The 19018-nt window shown below is 42.8% G+C and overlaps 1 protein-coding gene across 3 annotated transcripts in view; it reads left to right on the top strand.

The window, feature by feature from the left end:
• Window positions 1-2427: 2427 nt before the first annotated feature.
• Window positions 2428-19018, top strand: part of cradd (CASP2 and RIPK1 domain containing adaptor with death domain) — a 43320-nt gene continuing 26729 nt past the window's right edge. The window contains exons 1-2 of one of the 3 annotated variants that reach the window (XM_046328009.1): window positions 2492-3719; window positions 14234-17909. In XM_046328009.1, coding sequence (XP_046183965.1) covers window positions 3413-3719; window positions 14234-14529 — 603 coding nt within the window. In that variant the 5' untranslated portion in view covers window positions 2492-3412 and the 3' untranslated portion in view covers window positions 14530-17909. Of the gene's footprint in view, window positions 3720-14233; window positions 17910-19018 lie in introns of those variants that run through there. The other 2 variants (XM_046328010.1, XM_046328011.1) reach the window with 2 other exon arrangements.

The raw sequence follows: 19018 nt of genomic DNA, 5'->3' as shown, positions 1-19018 counted from the left end.
TTACACTTTCTATAGGGACCGTTCATTCTGTAGCGGTCGCATGATGGAAAGGCTTGGTAGTGTAGGGATGTGTTCTGCTGTACCTGCAGGTTCTCACCTTCCTCAGTCCAAACACCATTACCCCCAGTAAGTGAGGAGAAAGGTTTAAATTTAGCAGGCTGGAAAACCTACATATTTGGTGACACCACCTGAACACTCAATATGGTCTGATTTTGTGTGCAGATAATGTAACAGAAAGCGTTTTCTGAGAAATTCACCGGGTCCAAGAACAAACCTTGTTAATGGCCAAGTATTGCTATTGGAGAGGCAGCTTTGGAATATGTCCATATGTGTTGCATTCATAGCTGATTGCTAACCAATTACATCTTAATAATGTGTGTGCTTTGTCTCTTCATGTTATATTCCTCAAGTCACCTGCAAAGCACATCTGTCCACTCATTTTATAATAGATCACTTAGAAGCATAACACTTCCTTACATGACAGAGGAACAGGTTATAAAACAGGTCTGTTTCACAGAAATGGTCAATTTCACTCCACATTGTTTCCTCCTTTCAAAATACGAGACAACTGCAGACTTCAACAACCCCTTGTTGTAATGGCTGAAGAGGAAGAGCTACTATATCAATCAGGACTCAAAAGGTAAGACCGTTGATGACCGGTTGAATAGGAAGAAGACATGGAAGAAGGATCAAGGCTGTCAATTGTCATATCCACCATGGGTTAGGGTCAGGGTGTCCCCTGCTGAGCTGTAGGGAAGCTACTAGAGCTTATGCCTTAGTGTAGTTGGATGCAAAGCTCTCACCGGGTCACCAGGCCCCCCCCCCACTGTAAACATGTTACTGTCTTACAGTCGCTTTCTGTTATCAATCACCAGTCCAACCTGTTCTGGTATCCGTTATTATTATTGGGATATTTGAAAGGCAAATGCAGCATCCTTGTTCTTGTCATTCATATCCAAATCTACCATGCAAATATGAAGCCTGGTAACAGCCTCAACAGATCAGTTGGGACATGAGAGTCAAGAGCCGATCTTATATCGGGACATGGTTCAGTAATGCAGAACTGGGTGCAACTAGACACATTTGAAAGTTTTATATTAATTGTGCAGTTCATCTCCATTATTGTAGTATTATAAACAACCTTAAGCACCAGAGATGCAGAGATGTTCCTTCGTCTCTGTTCGCATTCTCATTTAATTATGTTGGCTTGGCTCTGCAGCCGTATAGGTTTTAGACTGGACACTGTTCTGAGAGTTGCACTGACACAGCACATTGCCACGCGGATGGGACATGAGGTTTCAGATGCAACTGTAATTGAAAATGGCAGGTCAGATTAACATGACAATGATGACATAGAGGCCTGCCTGTCAACATGGGTTTATTTCATTAACTGGTGTCACATGGGATCCCATCAGGGATTTATACTCAAGGCTTCGGCTCCCTCACCTTATACCTCTCAAGCACAACTTACAGTGTTATTAGTTTAATACGAATGAAAACTGTTTTGTTTTATTGTTGACAAATAAATCAGTCTAAAGCTGTTTATTTACACAGGCAATCCAATTCTGATCTTTTGCCCAATAACTGGTATTTGACCAATCAGATCAGATCTTTTGCCCATAATTGGGCTAAAGATTAGAATTGAACAGGCAGCCATAAAAGCAACAAATACTTGTAGTTACATTTATTTCCTAATAGATCCAGCAGCAATTTTGTTTTTTAGAAGTAGAAGAACAATGTGGACATTTGTTTGAAATTAATGTAAAAAATAAACAATTCATCTCTGGGGTGCATTGTCTACAAGACAAACATGAGACAGGCTAATTCTGCCACAAACAGAATATTTTTGGAAAGAGTCTTCAGAGGAAACGTTCCCCAGTGCAATTGCCAGCCCGTTTACTTCCTCATCAGGGTCACAGCTACAGTTGAAGTCGGAAGTTTACATTCACTTAGATTGGAGTCATTAAAACTTGTTTTTCAACCACTCCACAAATTTCTTGTTAACAAACTATAGTTTTGGTAAGTCGGTTAGAACATCTACTTTGTGCATGACACAAGTCATTTTTCCAACAGACAGATTATTTCATTTATAATTCACTATCACAATTCCAGTGGGTCAGAAGTTAACATACACTAAGTTGACTGTGCCTTTAAACAGCTTGGAAAATTCCAGAAAATGATGTCATGGCTTTAGAAGCTTCTGATAGGGTAATTGACATCATTTGAGTCAATTGGAGGTGTACCTGTGGATGTATTTCAAGGTTTACCTTCAAACTTAGTGCCTCTGCTTGACATTATGGGAAAATTAAAATCAATCAGCCAAGACCTCAGAAAACTATTGTAGATTTCCATAAGTCTGTTTCATCCCTGGGAGCAATTTCCAAGCACTTGAAGGTACCACATTCATCTGTACAAATAATACTATGCAAGTATAAACACCATGGGACCACTCAACCATCATACTACCCAGGAAGGAGATGCGTTCTGTCTCCTAGAGATGAACATTCTTTGGTGTCAAGTGTGCAAATCAATCCAGAACAACAGCAAAGGACCTTGTGAAGATACTATAAGAAACTGGTACAAAAGTATCTATTCAGTATCTGTAAATATTCAGGTCCGGTTGGGCTGCAGTGAAGTGAAGTCCTTGTTCCGGGCAAAAGGGCTCATTTTCTTGGCAAAGGGGGTGGGATTCTAGTAGTAATGGGAGGCAATTGTATCTTGTGCATGGGTCAGTAAAGAAAGAGGTGGAGAGAGAGGATGTAGGAGGATGTGTGGAGTAGATTAGTCTGGACACAGATTTGAATGCCATGTTGTGGATGATCGGGAGACACGGAACAGGCCTGTGTGATGAGTGTTTAGTGGAGGAAATGTAGAGTATGTGTTGATATTTTGTGACTTGTATGATGTAGATAGTGAGAGATTGTGAAATGGTTAGAGGCTGGTTGGGGTTTGAGTGGTGCAGTGGGGGGAGGAAAGTGGTGTCTAGGGCTCTATGTCAGGACAAATTAAGATAATTTTATGTAGTTAGGACGTGACTGGCCTCACACTCCATTACAATAGGTGGCGATGTATGCGCCTTAAAAGTTGGGTGAAAGCCGCCAAACCAACCCCAAAGAAGAGGAAGTAAGCAGATGCGCGTGCCGAAAGTAATTGTAAAACAAGAGGAATGACAGTTGACAAGAATCATGTAATAAGGTTAGTTTTTGTTCACGTTGAGACAACAAGACGTTTGCGTATATGCTGCAGTTAACGTTAGCAGCAAACCAAACGTCACATGAAGGCGACCTAGCTGGCAAGCTAATGTAAAATGGCTAACGTTAGCCAAAAACTAACCCGCCATATCTAATGAAATTTAAACGAGATAAATGTTTATAGACATTAGGTACGACTAGCTAGTTATTTCACGACAACTATGGACCCGAGGCACAAAGAAATACTCAGGAAACACCGGCTGGACCTGTCCGACCAAATTTTAATTGAGGACACTATAGTTCAATTCCTGTACCAGGAGAACATTTTAACAGAGAGCCAGGTGGACGAGATTCAGTCCCAAATTAGCAACAAGAAGAAGACATTGAGACTGCTGGATATCCTTCCCACCCGAGGTCCGCGGGCGTTTGGAACATTTCTGAATTCCCTGGAAGAAGAGTTTACTTGGGTGAGAGACAAGTTACTCCAGGATTTGGAGCAACCCAATGTACCTGTGCAAAGTCCAACAGGTGAGTCTGATGCCAAGTGTTTGACGTCAAACTAACGTTATAGGCTAGATTGTCAGTGGCTCTTCATTTGTACAGTAAAAAGTTCAAACCAGTGTTGGTACTTATTTTTGAGTGTAGGTACTGTTTAATTTTGTACTCTGCAATACTTTAGTGCTAATATTCTATAAGATGTGCAGGAACTCGAGCAGTAGAACATGGTTGTAACCATAGAAATATAATTACTCTAAAGAATTAATATTAATAATGAACTTTTTACAATACAATAATCTAAAAGTGTATCAAATTTAAAGGTCAATTACAAAAAAAATGTAATAAGTCAACATGATCATATAAAGAACAGAAATGTTCAAATATTTAACCGTATAAAGAAAGCAACAATTAGATGGGAGGAAAGGTAGGCCAGCCGATAGAGATCAGTCTTAAAGGCCTGTTTTAAATGCACCAACATGTTGACCAGCCCTGAGATTGTCAGGGAGTTTCAAAGGCATAGTGCGTGGGTGGAAAAGGCCCTTAATTCCAACAATTCTATGGTTCTAACATTGTTGGCAGTTTTATGCCTATTGCCCTGCAATATATCTGCACAATAACTGCAATATGTCTGCATAGTACACACACAAAATGTGGCATTCCTTTGCACAAACATTCCATAACAATACCATTCTAGTTTGGTGTCAACATGGCGTCTTTCCGAAATTCTACCTCTTAAAAACATAGAAATCCATTGTATTCTGAGAAACTATACAAAATAGCTTTGGAATTGAATGTCCCTCCAAATCTCATTTCTATCTGTCACATGCTTTGTAAACAGGTGTAGGCTAACTAGGGCTGTGACACTAATTGAGGACAATTACTGTTTTAAATAGGCCCATTCATTTTAGGCTAAACCCCCAAAAAGTTAAATTTAGCAGTTTTCACTGATAATTATGAGCAATTATTTAGTTAAGTTACTCTTTAAAGGTTCTACATCTCTTCTTTCCAACAGTGCTTTGATGCTCCAGCAGCTAATCTGCTAGATGCGCAGGGGGGGTGTAGAGCGCAATAGGCTATAGCACCGTTTTATACAATGCACATTTTCATTGCTTGCTAGTAAGTAAATAAATTGGTATTCTTTTTTTGTAGGGCTGGGCGACGTATCAAATTAATTTGTTTTAGTGTGACGTTCTAATTGTATCACAAGAATCTAGGTTTTAATTTTTACATTTTTTATGAGCGTTCTGTGTCTTTTTGGCTCGCTGTGTGCAATGTGTACCTTCCCACTCTCACTGACACCAACCCCTGCCACTCACAACAAATACGAAGATAACAAATTCCTCTCTCGCAACAAGCAGTTTAAACTCGCTTTTTGCATTTGAGGTTTGGTCCAACAGAATCGGTCATATCGACACCGAAACTCTCAGTCATTATTTGACTGTAATAGATGACCTTTCTAATGATACCCTATTTATGTCTCAACGACCAAAATGTAGAACAGAGCAGACCCTACTAAAACGAGACTATCAATGAACATGTTATGGGAAATGTGTGTTCAATTTCTGCTGTGTGTGATATTCTGGCACCATGTACCGCTAGGAGCTTAATAGCCACGGACTTCTATGTGCTAGCTGTCTAGTGTTTTTATAAATGTGTAACGAGCAAAATACACATTTGCATAAGGAATTGGCATCATTCTGAGAAATAAGCATGTTCTTATCCAGGTAAGACACTTGATTTCAACATCTAAACAAAGTGAACATGCGCTATTGTTGAAACAGTTGGAGACGGACCAGAGGGTGTGTTCATCACAGTTCAACTGTTCTTATTCCTTGTTAGAAAGCAAATAGATTAAAGTTGGCTAGACTTGAGGTATAAAGCACGTGGGCTTGTGCTTGAGAGAGTACCTTTTTTTTTTTATAATGCCTGCTACAAGAAATTATTAGTGGCTGTGCATGGTTCTGGTATTTACATTTTCATGAAAGCCTGAAAAAGAAGCAGGTTATAAGCAGGTTATTAGTGGGTCTAATGGTTGTGGAAGGCTTATAGTTAGCCTAGGTATACTTTCACAAGCACTGAATTCATTGGATTATTCCTGACAGTTTGAAAAAGTGTATTGATCTCTTAATTGTGCAACAAATGTTATTTAGCCAGAACATTTACAAAATCAACATACATATACGACATGTAAAAATGGAGATGTTGTTTGGGGGCCATTTCACCCATCTATACTTTTGTATGAATTTTTTGGACAAAACTTAACTATCTTTGGCAGATACTAAACATTTAGACATTTCAACATGTGATGTAGAACACATGTAGGCCTAAGCATATACAGTGTAACTGGAAGCCCTAATATTTATTTTGAATGTACAGTATCCGTAAAGGAAAGGGGAAATGGCGAGGGGAGAAGTCTGTTTTAGGACCGTCTAGGTTGTGAGTGTGTCGAGTCTCGAAGGCCTGGTTTCCCTGACAGCTGTTTTCATTCGCAGCACTGAGGTCAGGCACACACTGCATCCTCCTTTCTAGGAAAAATATTTAATCAAAGCCATTTGTCTGTTCTCTATTTCTCTCCCCCCCCACTCACTGTACAGATTGTAATAAATGGATGTGGGGGGCTGGACGGGGAGGGTGAAATGAATCTGCTCTCACATTTCCTAGAAGCAGCAGCGTAAAGAACAGTGCGAGAAGAGTGTTTCAGGTGGAGGAGAGGACGAGAGCCTTCACTTTCTATAGGCTTTTATTCTACTTGATTGAACACAGTGGGGCGCAGGTCCTAATCCAGGCACTTGTCATCTCCCGTCTGGATTACTGCAACTCGCTGTTGGCTGGGCTCCCTGCCTGTGCCATTAAACCCCTTCAACTCATCCAGAACGCCGCAGCCCGTCTGGTGTTCAACCTTCCCAAGTTCTCTCACGTCACCCCGCTCCTCCGTTCTCTCCACTGGCTTCCAGTTGAAGCTCGCATCCGCTACAAGACCATGGTGCTTGCCTACGGAGCTGTGAGGGGAACGGCACCTCAGTACCTCCAGGCTGTGATCAGGCCCTACACCCAAACAAGGGCACTGCGTTCATCCACCTCTGGCCTGCTCGCCTCCCTACCACTGAGGAAGTACAGCTCCCGCTCAGCCCAGTCAAAACTGTTCGCTGCTCTGGCCCCCCAATGGTGGAACAAACTCCCTCACGACGCCAGGACAGCGGAGTCAATCACCACCTTCCGGAGACACCTGAAACCCCACCTCTTTAAGGAATACCTAGGATAGGATAAGTAATCCCTCTCACCCCCCCCTTTAAGATTTAGATGCACTATTGTAAAGTGACTGTTCCACTGGATGTCATAAGGTGAATGCACCAATTTGTAAGTCGCTCTGGATAAGAGCGTCTGCTAAATGACTTAAATGTAAATGTAATCTGGCGGTCAGAAAAGGATCATTTAGCCTGAAAAGGATTCCATGTATTATTTTATACAGGCCTCTCACTGAATCATTTGGCTTAACTCACAAATGTATGGATGTGCTTTGTGATTTTTATCCCCTTCTTCCCCCACTCCTGTTATGATGGCAACAGATGACATTGGTGGGTTGCCTTGGAAACCATGTGATGGTATTATCTGTTTTTCAATAACCCTTACCTCGTCCCTGCTTCACTCGCTGCCCAGTGTACACACACACACACACACACACACACACACACACACACACACACACACACACACACACACACACACACACACACACACACACACACACACACACACATACGGGTGTCTTAAATAAGTTTTATTGCCACCACTGTATTTGTTTGGAACATATGCTGTCACTCCCTGTTCCCTCCTGCTCCTCCGCTCATGCAGATTGACACAGAACATGCATCTCTCAATCAGTTTACAGGTTACCATGGTTTCTGGTCTCCACCAGTAAGGGATTCCTGTCAGCACCTGATTGGATAGATGCTGGTACAATATGTCCTCTCACCATGACTTAACATTTTGTTAAGTCAGAACAGCATCTAACCGGAGGACAGGCGAATTAGACCAGCTGCCTACCAGGGTATCCGTTCGGAAACTTTGGCGCTGGACAACGTGACCGGCAAGATTTTAATTTACCGGACATCCATATGTGTTGGGTGCGTAACGCATTAGGGCGTCCAGCCAAGGTGCTCAAAAACTACATTTTGTTTATCGTAAATCATAACAGAATAGAAATTAGCCTGTGAAGTATAAACAATGTTCTTATACCAACATGATTTATTGAAAATAAAACATTGGCTTTGGCATCTTCATCCCTGCTATTAATCATATATGTATATTGTTTAAAAGAAAGAACGTTTAGCCAAGGAGAACATGTCACCTACACAGTAATACAGCTTCAAAATGTGCATAATATACAGCTTCAAAATTTGCATAATATAACTTGCGAAAGACCTGTCCTGATGGTTATTTGCATGAACATTTGAATTAATAAATACCAAAACACAGCTGTTTTCAATTACAATCTAGGCCTCGTTTAATTTAGCCTAGGCATGAACATTTTAATTAGTCCTAATAAACAAAGTCAAGAAATGATCAAACCGGCAATCGAATTAGTTCAGACTGACTAGTTCATTGAGAGAACGCTTATTTGACGACTGTATTCTACATTGCAGCTTGTTCTTAGGAGTGTATTTATTTGTCTCATGGAGGGGATAGTGTGAGTTAAAGCTGTAAACTTGTAAGGCGTTGTATAGTGAGTTAACACTGAGGCCGTAGTCTGAGGCTTCCCTGACTGGGAGTAGAGGTGCGGCTGTGTCCTGATAAAGAGCAGTAAATTCATGCTGGGACAGACCGAGAGGGAGAGTGCCGTGTGCTGCTGCCTTGTTTTCCTTGTCCGTGCGTTGCCAAGGGTAGTGCCTGCCGTCTGCTTTCCAGGAATCTTGGCAGGAGGAGTATTCCCGTTCGAACGGTGAAGCATTCGAGTCAGAGGCCGGCTGCTCTGCTCACAGGTAGCCAGGTGACCAATCGCACAGCCAGGACTGAGGCTGTGGCGGTCATGACATTTTTGTCAGACTGTTATTGTCCTGCAAAAGACTTCCTGTCTCGATGTTAATGGACCGTTAGTTAACATAAACAGGTTTAGTGTTGCCAGGCCTCCACTCATAAAAGCTGCCTTTGGTACATCTACTTTTTTTTAAAGTCACCGTCACAATAAATCCATTATTTTAGTCTGGTCTAAAGAGAAATGATGTAATGAAGAGAATTTATTTCAGGTGAACAGAATGAGTTGACTTAAATAGGGATGATATTTTTCCCATTACGGAGCGAGTGCGCATATGAAGTGGCTGTGGGGCGGGTAGGAGCGTTTGGCCAGTAAACTAAAGGTTGTTTGATCGAATTGACGAGCTGACAAGGTAAAAATCTGTCGTTCCACTGTTCCCTGGGCGCCCATGTTGATTTTAAGGCTGCCCCCTGCGCCTCTGATTCAGAGGGGTTGGGTTAAATACAGAAGACATATTTCAGTTGAATGCATTCAGTTGTACAACTGACTAGGTTTCCCCCTTTCCCTGTGTTGAGTGTGAAAGTGATCATTTGGCCTCCTGAGTGGCGCAGGGGTCTAAGGCACAGCATCGCAGTGTTTGAGGCGTCACTACAGACCCATGTTCGATCCCGGGCTGTGTCGCAGCAGGCTTGTGACCGGGAGACCCATTTGGCGGCGCACAGTTGGCCCATCGTCATCTGGGTTAGGGGAGGGTTTTGACAGCCGGGAGGTCTTTGTCCCATCACTCTCTAGTGACTCCTGTGTTGCTCCGGGCGCATGCACGCTGACACGGTTGCCAGTTGTACGGTGTCATCTGTATGCACTCAAATAGTAAATGGAGGCTCTGCTCTTTCCGGCTGGACCATTTTGTAGGCTTCAGTTTTATAGCAGAGCATGTGCTTAATGTGAGCAGCTGAGAAATAAATATAAAACATTTGTTTCACTCCACTCACCAACCACTGTTTGAGGAGCATGTTCTCGTTGCCCAACTGGTGAAATTCCACCCAAACTCTGTACGTCATGGGCTCTCCAATCTTGTTCCTGCAGCTACCCAGTTCTGAAATCTGTTCGGGAACATCAATAATAAGATGTTTTTGCAGCGAAACAGACTGAGGTGCTCAAGAAAGGAATAAAGGAGAGAGATGTAAATGCATGGTGGTGATAGATTCTATTTAGCTGAAGGTAATGTCACTCAATGAATATTCATGACTGCCAGTGTGGCGGTAATACGGTCACCACAACAGCCCTAGCCAGGACCAGTTTAAATTTTTTATAAAAAATGTTTGTTTTTTTAACATTATTGTGGAGGCTACGTTTAAGTGCAGTTGGTACAAGCATACAGCAGATTGTGCTGAATTGTTTTAAGAAGCTGCTTTGTACGGCCAGAGCTAGTTTAAATGGCCAACTGTGCCCAACTGGCTTCCATGAAGTCATTTTGAGTACTCGAGTTAAACATTTTTACAAAGGCAGAAACAAACGTTTGTGTTCCGACAAGACACCAGAGTCCCACGAGGACACAGGAAACTTTCCTGGAAAAAGCACTCTGCACAAGAGTAGAAAAATCATGATTATTTTAGGCCTACACACACACACACACACATTACTCCCACTCACTTTGTCTCTGACGGTCACTTTAGCCATGAACAAGGTAGTTTGGCGAGAGTCCTGTACCTTTTGGGATTGTTTTCTTTGCCTACTCAGGGTTTGGTTTCAGGCTTTTCGTCATCGTTCATCTCTTTGTTATTACATTGCAGTGTAAGTGCTAATAACTGAGATAAAAGTGGAATTGAACAGAAATTAATGGAACTGTTGGAACTTGGATGAATGGATCTGAATGAGTTGGTTATTCAAATATGGAAGCAGCATGGTGATGTTGGTTTCTTTCGGGTTTTGCTATTTAGAATAAACTAGGCATCGCTACACAGCCTTTACCTACCGGGACTACTGTCCAATGGCCTCATACACTTCTAAATACTCTGGTTTATTTCAGTGACATGTCAGCATGCCCTGCCCCCCTCTTCAGTGTGAGAGAAGGTTAGAGTGATGCCTGCTTTTCTCATAAAGAGGCAATTCCTAGGAAGGTATTCAGTTTCCTCAGTTGATTTTGTCTCCCACAGCTCCTTATTTGGTTACTATCCCTCTCGTGCGCTCTTTCGCTCGACTTTCGCTCGACGTGCGCTCTTTCGCTCGACCCGCGCTCTTTCCAGTGGAGGCCTATTTGTCAAAAGCTCCCAGAATCTTAACTATTAGCCTATGCACCTTTTCAGCAAATGGGTTTTTCACGGGAAAAGGATTTGTTTACTCTCTCACAGGCCTGTCACTCTGTCCCAGTGTGCCCTCCCTCTGAGTTTCTGTGTGTGTCCCCTTTGTTAACGAACAGATGAAGGCCTGGCGCTTGGTTGGGCCGAACCGTTCTTGGCATGCATTAGGGAACATGATGTACTTCAGAGTCCTACTGCCTCCTCTGTGGGGGGTTTATTTATGACACCGTTTCTGGGAGTTGTTACCCAGGTTCGAGTTGCTTAGCCTAGTGTGTCAGCTGCTAGCTATCCCATAATGGGTCTTGTTCAATAGTAAAATGTTGACCAATGAAAGATCTTTGAAAAAGTGTGCGAGACACTTTCTATCAGGTGCCATGCATTCATAAATTAATGAGCTATGTCATGGGAGCATTAGAGCGCCTACTCTCATTAAATTTGAATCAGTGAACGGCAGTGTCATGTTTGGCAGTTCTCTGTCAGCGACTCGTTTGGGAACTTGACACGTGACCTTTTGGACCCAGAACTCCCTCCTCCAGCTTATAGGAGTTAGACTCCCCCCGCCCCTCGCGTCTCTCAGTATTAGCTCACTGTTTTTTTTTATTAGCTCAAACTGTTTTTTTCTCTCAGTATGTTGGATTCCCAAAACAGATGATGGCGGGGGGGGGGGGCAGTTTGAGTGTTGCCCTCATTGCGCCTCTGAGTTCAAAACTGTCACTTAATTGGATGCCAACCATTAACTCTCCAGACGTGTGTGTGTGTGTGCGTGTGTAAACACGCGCTGGGCTGTGTGTGGGGAATTTTCTCATTAATAAAATTGACACGATGCTTATTTATGTTTTCCTTTAGTGTAATACACATGATGTCCAGTGTTTTATTTGAGACACTCATTTGTGTAGTAGTTGATGGTCACTGGACTTGATACTGAATGTTATGTATTGTTCATGTCTGTTGATAGTGATTGACCCCAGACTGGAGGTACAAGGACCAAGGACACTGATTGTTATTGTATTCTGGGGCACTGATTCTGTAGCAGCTGATGTTGTGACTTCCTACAAGCCTCTCAGCGGGTTTTTACAGAACATTGGTGGAGTGAGACGAGAATATAAGGGCCTGCTTCTGTGCTGGAGGTGTCTCCCTGTTGCAACTTGTATTAAACCACATTGATTTACTTTGTTACTACTTTTGTTCACCTGGAACATCCCTATTACGTGTGTGTACATGCGTAATCTGTGAATTGGGCAGGGTTATGAAATCCTCTTTGTCTTGTATGGGGGCTCGGAGTGCAGTAACACAGGCTGGCACAGTGATATCTTTTGTCTGAGGGTTCAAGAGAGCAACTGGCACTATCAGCACCGAGTGGAGGGAGAGGGGTGAGAGTGAAAGATTACCTTAAACTAGAGCGGGAGGCACGGAGGATAGATTGAATTGTGGAAGGGAAGGGGAGAGCGAGGCAGAGGGACTAGCGGGAGGGAGGGAATTGGGGATATAGGCCTAAGCATGGAGGAGAGCTGGGGAAAGGGATAGGGTGCGGAGGAGAGACCACTGTTAGGCCATTTACTCACCATACTGCCCCCGAACTCACTGACCGTACACCTCGTTATACCGTCTCATAACAGCCCCACATCCATCTGTGTCCACCATACCTACTGAACTGAACGTGGCTGGACCTTGACCTGCTCTATACATACAATGCATGCTATACAGCTGTCCCCAAAGCATGTTTGTTTACCATGCAAACCCTGTCACCTCCATGTGTGCACCAGTTTTGATACCCTCTCCAAGGACAGTTGCTCTACTACCCTCAGCCCCTTACCGGCTGGGCAAGAAGACCAACCATAGGTGACAAACAACTGACTGTATTTTGAGGCGAGGTGACTGCGGCACTCCAGCCACATCTACGATATCCCATTCCCTTCAGCCAGGGGGGGGGGCGAGATTGGTAATGGATATTCAAAACCGTTCTTTCCAAGCTTGGTTTCCATCCATGACAGTTTAGTGCAAATATGCTAAAATCTGCATAAAAACCAATATGCACATTTTCCCAGCAGATTGACTTGTTTCCAGCAGATAGAAGTTTGTGTGTGATGACATGGCCCAGTGCACATTTAAAAATGTTTTTTTTTTAAAAATGCGGATAAATTCCCATATGACAAATACAAATTACAAGTTAAATGGGTTTTCATCTCTAATAGATATGGCACAATAAGCTAATGTGACCATTCTGGTTTTGGCAAGTGTGCTAGTCAACATCGCTCAGTGTGGGCAGACCAGCCTTCACGATGAGATTTATTTTTATTTGTCAAACGGCAGCCAATCATCGATAATCATGTCTCCAGAATAAGACCCTAGATATTGATTGGAAAGGACCATCAAGATCATCACCGTGCACGTTCATCACCCTGTGAAGTTCATCACTTATTTCATCTGTAGCCTAATAAACTGTAGGCTTTCCTGAGTTGTAGTGGGAGGAGCACAGAACATACCACGTCACTCCAAGTTTACTTCGATATGATGGTTATTATAGCAATATTTGCATGCAACTGTGTTTCCACCTCTGTTTCTCACAATTCATTTTAGGCACAAAATGATCCCACCTTGTCTAGCACATTTAGTTTTGTCGGCATTTGGAAAGTTTACAGACATTTTCGTCGTTGCATGTTATTTTTTTTTCGACATGTACTTTACTCGCATAAAAAGGTTGGATGGAAATTTTGTGATAAATGGATATTGTGGCGAGAAGATTGGTGTTGAAAGACGAGTGGTTCCCAGGAACAGTGTTCCTGGTCTGCCCACCTATGTTATGCAACATGTTCAGATAAATAAAAAACACCACAAGATCTCACTATCGCTTTGTTTTCTAGGCCTATCTCACGCTCGTTCTGTTCCCTCTCTCCTAAACGGAGGTCATTATCAGACAAGCTGATTTTGAAAACATGCAGGCCTACACGCACTCCTAAACACGCCTTTTCTCTCGACCCTGAAAAGTAAACAAACATGATGGCATTGTGACGTTCACTCTCTGTGGAAGTATTTTTCCTCCTCCTTTCATGTCCAATAAATGGACACGGATTTACATAACATCTAGTCTTATTTTCACCACAAATTGTTGTAGCATCACTATGAATCTGCAACATGTTTTTCTTAAATGGATATTGATAAACTCTCTCTCTCTTTACCTTTTTCTTACTCCACCTCTCTTCCTCCCATCTCTTTTCTCTGCGTTTCCCTCTTTCCATGCATACCCACCACCTTTCCCTTCTTCCCTTCCAAAGATGAGTGGAACATTCCAGAGGTGACGCTCCGAGCAGTCCCGTCCGACAGACAGTTGTCCCGGCTGGCATCCCGTATCGGGTCGGAGTGGGAGTCTGTTCTCCTCGACCTGGGCCTCTCCGCGGAGGCGCTGTACCGTTGCCGTGCCGACCACCCTCTGAGCTTGCACGGGCAGGTGCTAGCAGGGCTGATCCAGTGGAGGCAGAGCCAGGGGAGGAGTGCTACAGTCCACAGGCTCCTCCAGACCCTGCAGGCCACTGACGTCCACCCCTCTACCCTGGACGAGGTGTTCCAGTGAGGGGAGCGGACACTATGGATCATGGGTGAAATGCTGAATGGATGACAACCGTTAGCTCAGCCAGACCAGGGTTTCCGTTAGGAAAATGTGACCAGCAACATTTTTTTTACCAGACATTTGTGTAATCTGCCGATCCCATGTGCATTGGGTGCGTAACCTGATTAGTGTCCACCCACGGTGCTCAGAATGACAAATCACATTTAGATTATGGTAATTCATAGTAACAGAATATGGAAGTCGAGGATGCAACGATAAAGCTAGAATAACCGTCTATAGTTTACTTTTCCTCAGCCAGCTAGACAAGTAACTAACAGCAGAATCACTAGCCTGTCAATCTACTAAATTTACCCTTTCTATTGGTCAAGTTGAACAATTCTATTCCAAACCGACTGTAGGACAGTCGTGGGACGATGCAGCCCAAATTCATACATCCAGTAGGCATTAAGCAATGAGTGTGACGCAACAGAACGTTTAGTTTAAAATGTTAATAAACTATTTATTCACCTAAGTAGGCTACTCACAAATGTTCGTTCCATAATGCAATTAGCGGGGAAACACAGTTGTCAAAAGGGCACCACACACTTGAGGTTTCATGCGACGGAGATGAAAATGTCCATTAGAAATTTAGAGATCTAATCGGCTACTTTGCCGAAAGGTAAGACATGCCTCATGTATTAAAAGGAAATGCATAGCCTACTGCCTCCAGCTCATTGCAAAGTGGTGTGTGATACAACAGCAGCTCTCATTCTTTGACAGATTATCTGCTCAAAGGATCTATGCTGTACGGGTGTGATAAATAAGATGCATAAAAAATATACTGTAGCCTACACATTTGCCAATTTAATTCCACTGAATGATGTAAAATAACCTAATAGAATGATAAATATGACCAGTCAAATGTATTTCCATCAATGAAGAGGCTAACAGGCATTATTTCGCAATGGGATTTTTTTTCTTTTCCAGGACAATTGGCCAGGGCCAATGTTGTATTTATCAACAAAGAAATATAGGCCAAAAGCCGTCCATTACCGGCTAACGGCAACCCTGAGCGCAATGCGTCATTGGCCTGGCCCTGTTTTGTGTGTTGAAATGGGGGAATTTAAGATGAATAAAGTGAATATTCAGATAAGAGTAATTAACACAATGCTGAGCGTATTTCTGTTTTGTCATTCTGTAATACACGTGATTTCCAGTGTTTTTATTTGGGGAAACTCTTTCTGCTTGATGATCTGTGTTATGAATTGTTCCTGTATCTGTTGATCTTCATAGTGATTGACGCCAGGCTGGAGGACCGAGGACACTGATTTGTTACTATAAGATTAGAATAAGCCGATTTCGAAAACACACAGGCCTACACACAGTCCTGGAAACTCAGTGACTCAGACCCTGAAAAGTCAATAAACACAATGTTTCGTCATTCACTCTGTGGAAAACAAATTCTCTGATAGTATTTTTTTTTTCTTCTTCCATGTCCATTAAGTGGACCATGGAATTACGTAACATCTAGTCTTATTTTCACAACATATTGTTGTAACATTACATCACAATGAATCGGCGACATTTATGGCCAGTAACAATAGTTGAGCACCGCTGCACTCGGTTTTTAGAAAAGTGAAATGGCTCAACAAGGTCAAGGCTTTTTTTTCTCCTTTTTTTCCAAGTGGAGCTGAAATTAGAGTTTGTACATGAACTATATTCTTGTACTTTTTGCCTATGATTTGCCTTGAAAAAGCATTCTCTTATTTGTCCACCTTTTTTTTAAGGTGGAACTGGAACAGGTTCTTTTCTCTTCAAATGGCATTACAATGATTGTATTTTTCTGTGATTGCTTCTTATTTAGTGCTTTTTTTGGGGCTTGATGTCATGTTGGCATTTCTTCATGTAGGGCTATTTTACAAAATGTTTAATTTCCAAATGTTTACAGTTGTAAAAACAAAAGCCATACTGTTTCATCTGCATGTGTCTTGCTGTTCATGATCACAAGGTTAATGCCAAACAAATTCTCTGACTACTCAAAGTAAATGTAAGAACATTTTAAGAACCCGTTCCTCTCTGACATGCACGACGTGTGAGTTCTGTCTGCACCTCGGCCATTGCTAGTATAATTGTTAATAGGATTAATTGTAAGGTAATTCATAGCACAGCCACATGCACAAAGTGAGTGTCAGTTAGTTTACTTTTTTTTTTTTTTGGTGAATGAAAAACCAGTGTTCCTGGGAAAGCTTTGAAGTACAACTAGGGGACTCTCATACGTACACACCTCGCTGCATGGATTTTTACACATCTGTTTTTGTGGATTGACTGGGTTGCCCCCAGAAACGCCGAGCCAGGGAAACATTGGCTAGCACAGGTAGGGTGCAGTGACTGCAGCTTGGCAGCAGTCAAATCAATCAAACTGGATGTACTCTGACTTTTTACAAAACACTAGTCACTGGGCAAGGCTAGAGGGGGAGAGGAAAGTCTACATACCCCTGCCTTGGTATTTATTAGGCATCAGACTGAAAGTGGGAGGGACTACCTCTCCTGAACTTGTCCAATAATAAATACTTGTTTTTTGGTGTGCCCTAATGACTACAACCCAGTTGTGTGGCAGTCCTTCTCTTGAGATATCTACATCACCATCCCTTTCTCTTTCACAGTCTCTGCTATCTGTTGGTCTGGTTGGTGAGTGGTGGCTTTGGAGGAAAAGGTCAGAGACCCCTCTCAGCCTGTCCGCTGTCACCATCACGACCCCCTGAGAGGATCACAGGCCGTGAACCACATGGCCTGAGCGTAAATCCCTCTCCTGGTTGGTTGAGACAAAGCCACGGTGACCTTCCAGGCCAGGGATCAACTGTGTCTGAGACATTCCCGGATGCTCTTTGGAACGCTGCACACTAACATCACTCCAGCCAAGCATTTTGCCTTTGACTTTTTCGTCAGTTTAGACTGAACAGGAGGAGGGATGTTGGGTAACTCTGCGGGGGAGTTGTTAGATGAGAGTGTTGAATAATGGAAGATGTTTTGGCTGCTGTTGTCACAAAGCAGCACGAGCAGGTTACTACAATTTTGTCTATAGTGTCTTTGTGAGGAGTGTTGTGGCCCATACAGTATGTGAAAGGTACTGTAAAAAAAAAAAAAAAACATTTTAAAACATAATACCACCATAAATAACAATTGTAGCAACCCTGAGTTTATAATTTTGGCTATTGACTTTACCATTTTAGCATATATTTTTTTTAGACTGTTGATGCCACACAGGGCTAACAGAACAGAAGGTTGAGGGATCGCCGATCACCACGGACTTGCTCGTTCTCTCCCTGCCTGTATCATTACATTACATCAGAGCCAGCTGCAGACAACCATGGGCTATATTTATATAATAAATAAAACACATTTTCCACCAGCAGGTTTATGTGCCAATGCACCACACAACCAATAAGCAATGCATACCAATTACCGACTTTGAACTTTCATTATGGCTTGCGGTTTCAACATCACAATCAAGTATGTCAATCCCACAATTGAGTACAGTGGGGCAAAAAAGTATTTAGTCAGCCACCAATTGTGCAAGTTCTCCCACTTAAAAAGATCAGTGAGGCCTGTAATTTATTTGCAAATTATGGTGGAAAATAAGTCAATAACAAAAGTTTATCTCAATACTTTGTTATATACCCTTTGTTGGCAATGACAGAGGTCAAACATTTGCACAAGGTTTTCACACACTGTTGCTGGTATTTTGGCTCATTCCCCATTAAGCAGCGAGTCGGAGTCAGAGGCCGAGTCTTCTCTGGTGTCTATTCCTCTCGTTACGGGGTCTAAGACGCCGAAGCTTCCCACCATTAGCTCTGACAAATTGAAAACTCTAGTCATTGGCAACTCCATTACCCGCAGTGTTAGACTTAAATGAATCATCCAGCGATCATACACTGCTTACCAGGGGGCAGGGCTACCGACGTTAAGGCTAATCTGAAGATGGTGCTGGCTAAAGCTAAAACTGCCGAGTGTAGAGAGTATAGAGATATTGTTATCCACGTCGGCACCAACGATGTTAGGATGAAACAGTCAGACATCACCAAGCGCAACATAGCTTCTGCGTGTAAATCAGCTAGAAAGATGTCGGCATTGAGTAATTGTCTGTGGCCCCCTCCCAGTTAGGGGGAGTGATGAGATCTACAGCAGAGTCTCACAACTCAATCGCTGGTTGAAAACTGTTTTCTGCCCCTCCCAAAAGATAGAATTTGTAGATAAGTGGCCCTCTTTCTGGGACTCACCCACAAACAGGACCAAGCCTGACCTGCTGAGGAGTGACTGACTCCATCCTAGCTGGAGGGGTGCTCTCATCTTATCTACCAACATAGACAGGGCTCTAACTCCTCTAGCTCCACAATGAAATAGGGTGCAGGCCAGGCAGCAGGCTGTTAGCCAGCCTGCCAGCATAGTGGATTCTGCCACTAGCACAGTCAGTGTAGTCAGCTCAGCTATCACCATTGAGACCGTGTCTGTGCCT

The sequence above is a fragment of the Oncorhynchus gorbuscha genome, linkage group LG25 (assembly GCF_021184085.1).
Source record: "Oncorhynchus gorbuscha isolate QuinsamMale2020 ecotype Even-year linkage group LG25, OgorEven_v1.0, whole genome shotgun sequence".
In the NCBI taxonomy this organism is placed as follows: domain Eukaryota; kingdom Metazoa; phylum Chordata; class Actinopteri; order Salmoniformes; family Salmonidae; genus Oncorhynchus; species Oncorhynchus gorbuscha.
The sequence above is the reverse complement of the archived record's forward strand: the minus strand, read 5'-3'. Positions and strand labels throughout refer to the sequence as shown.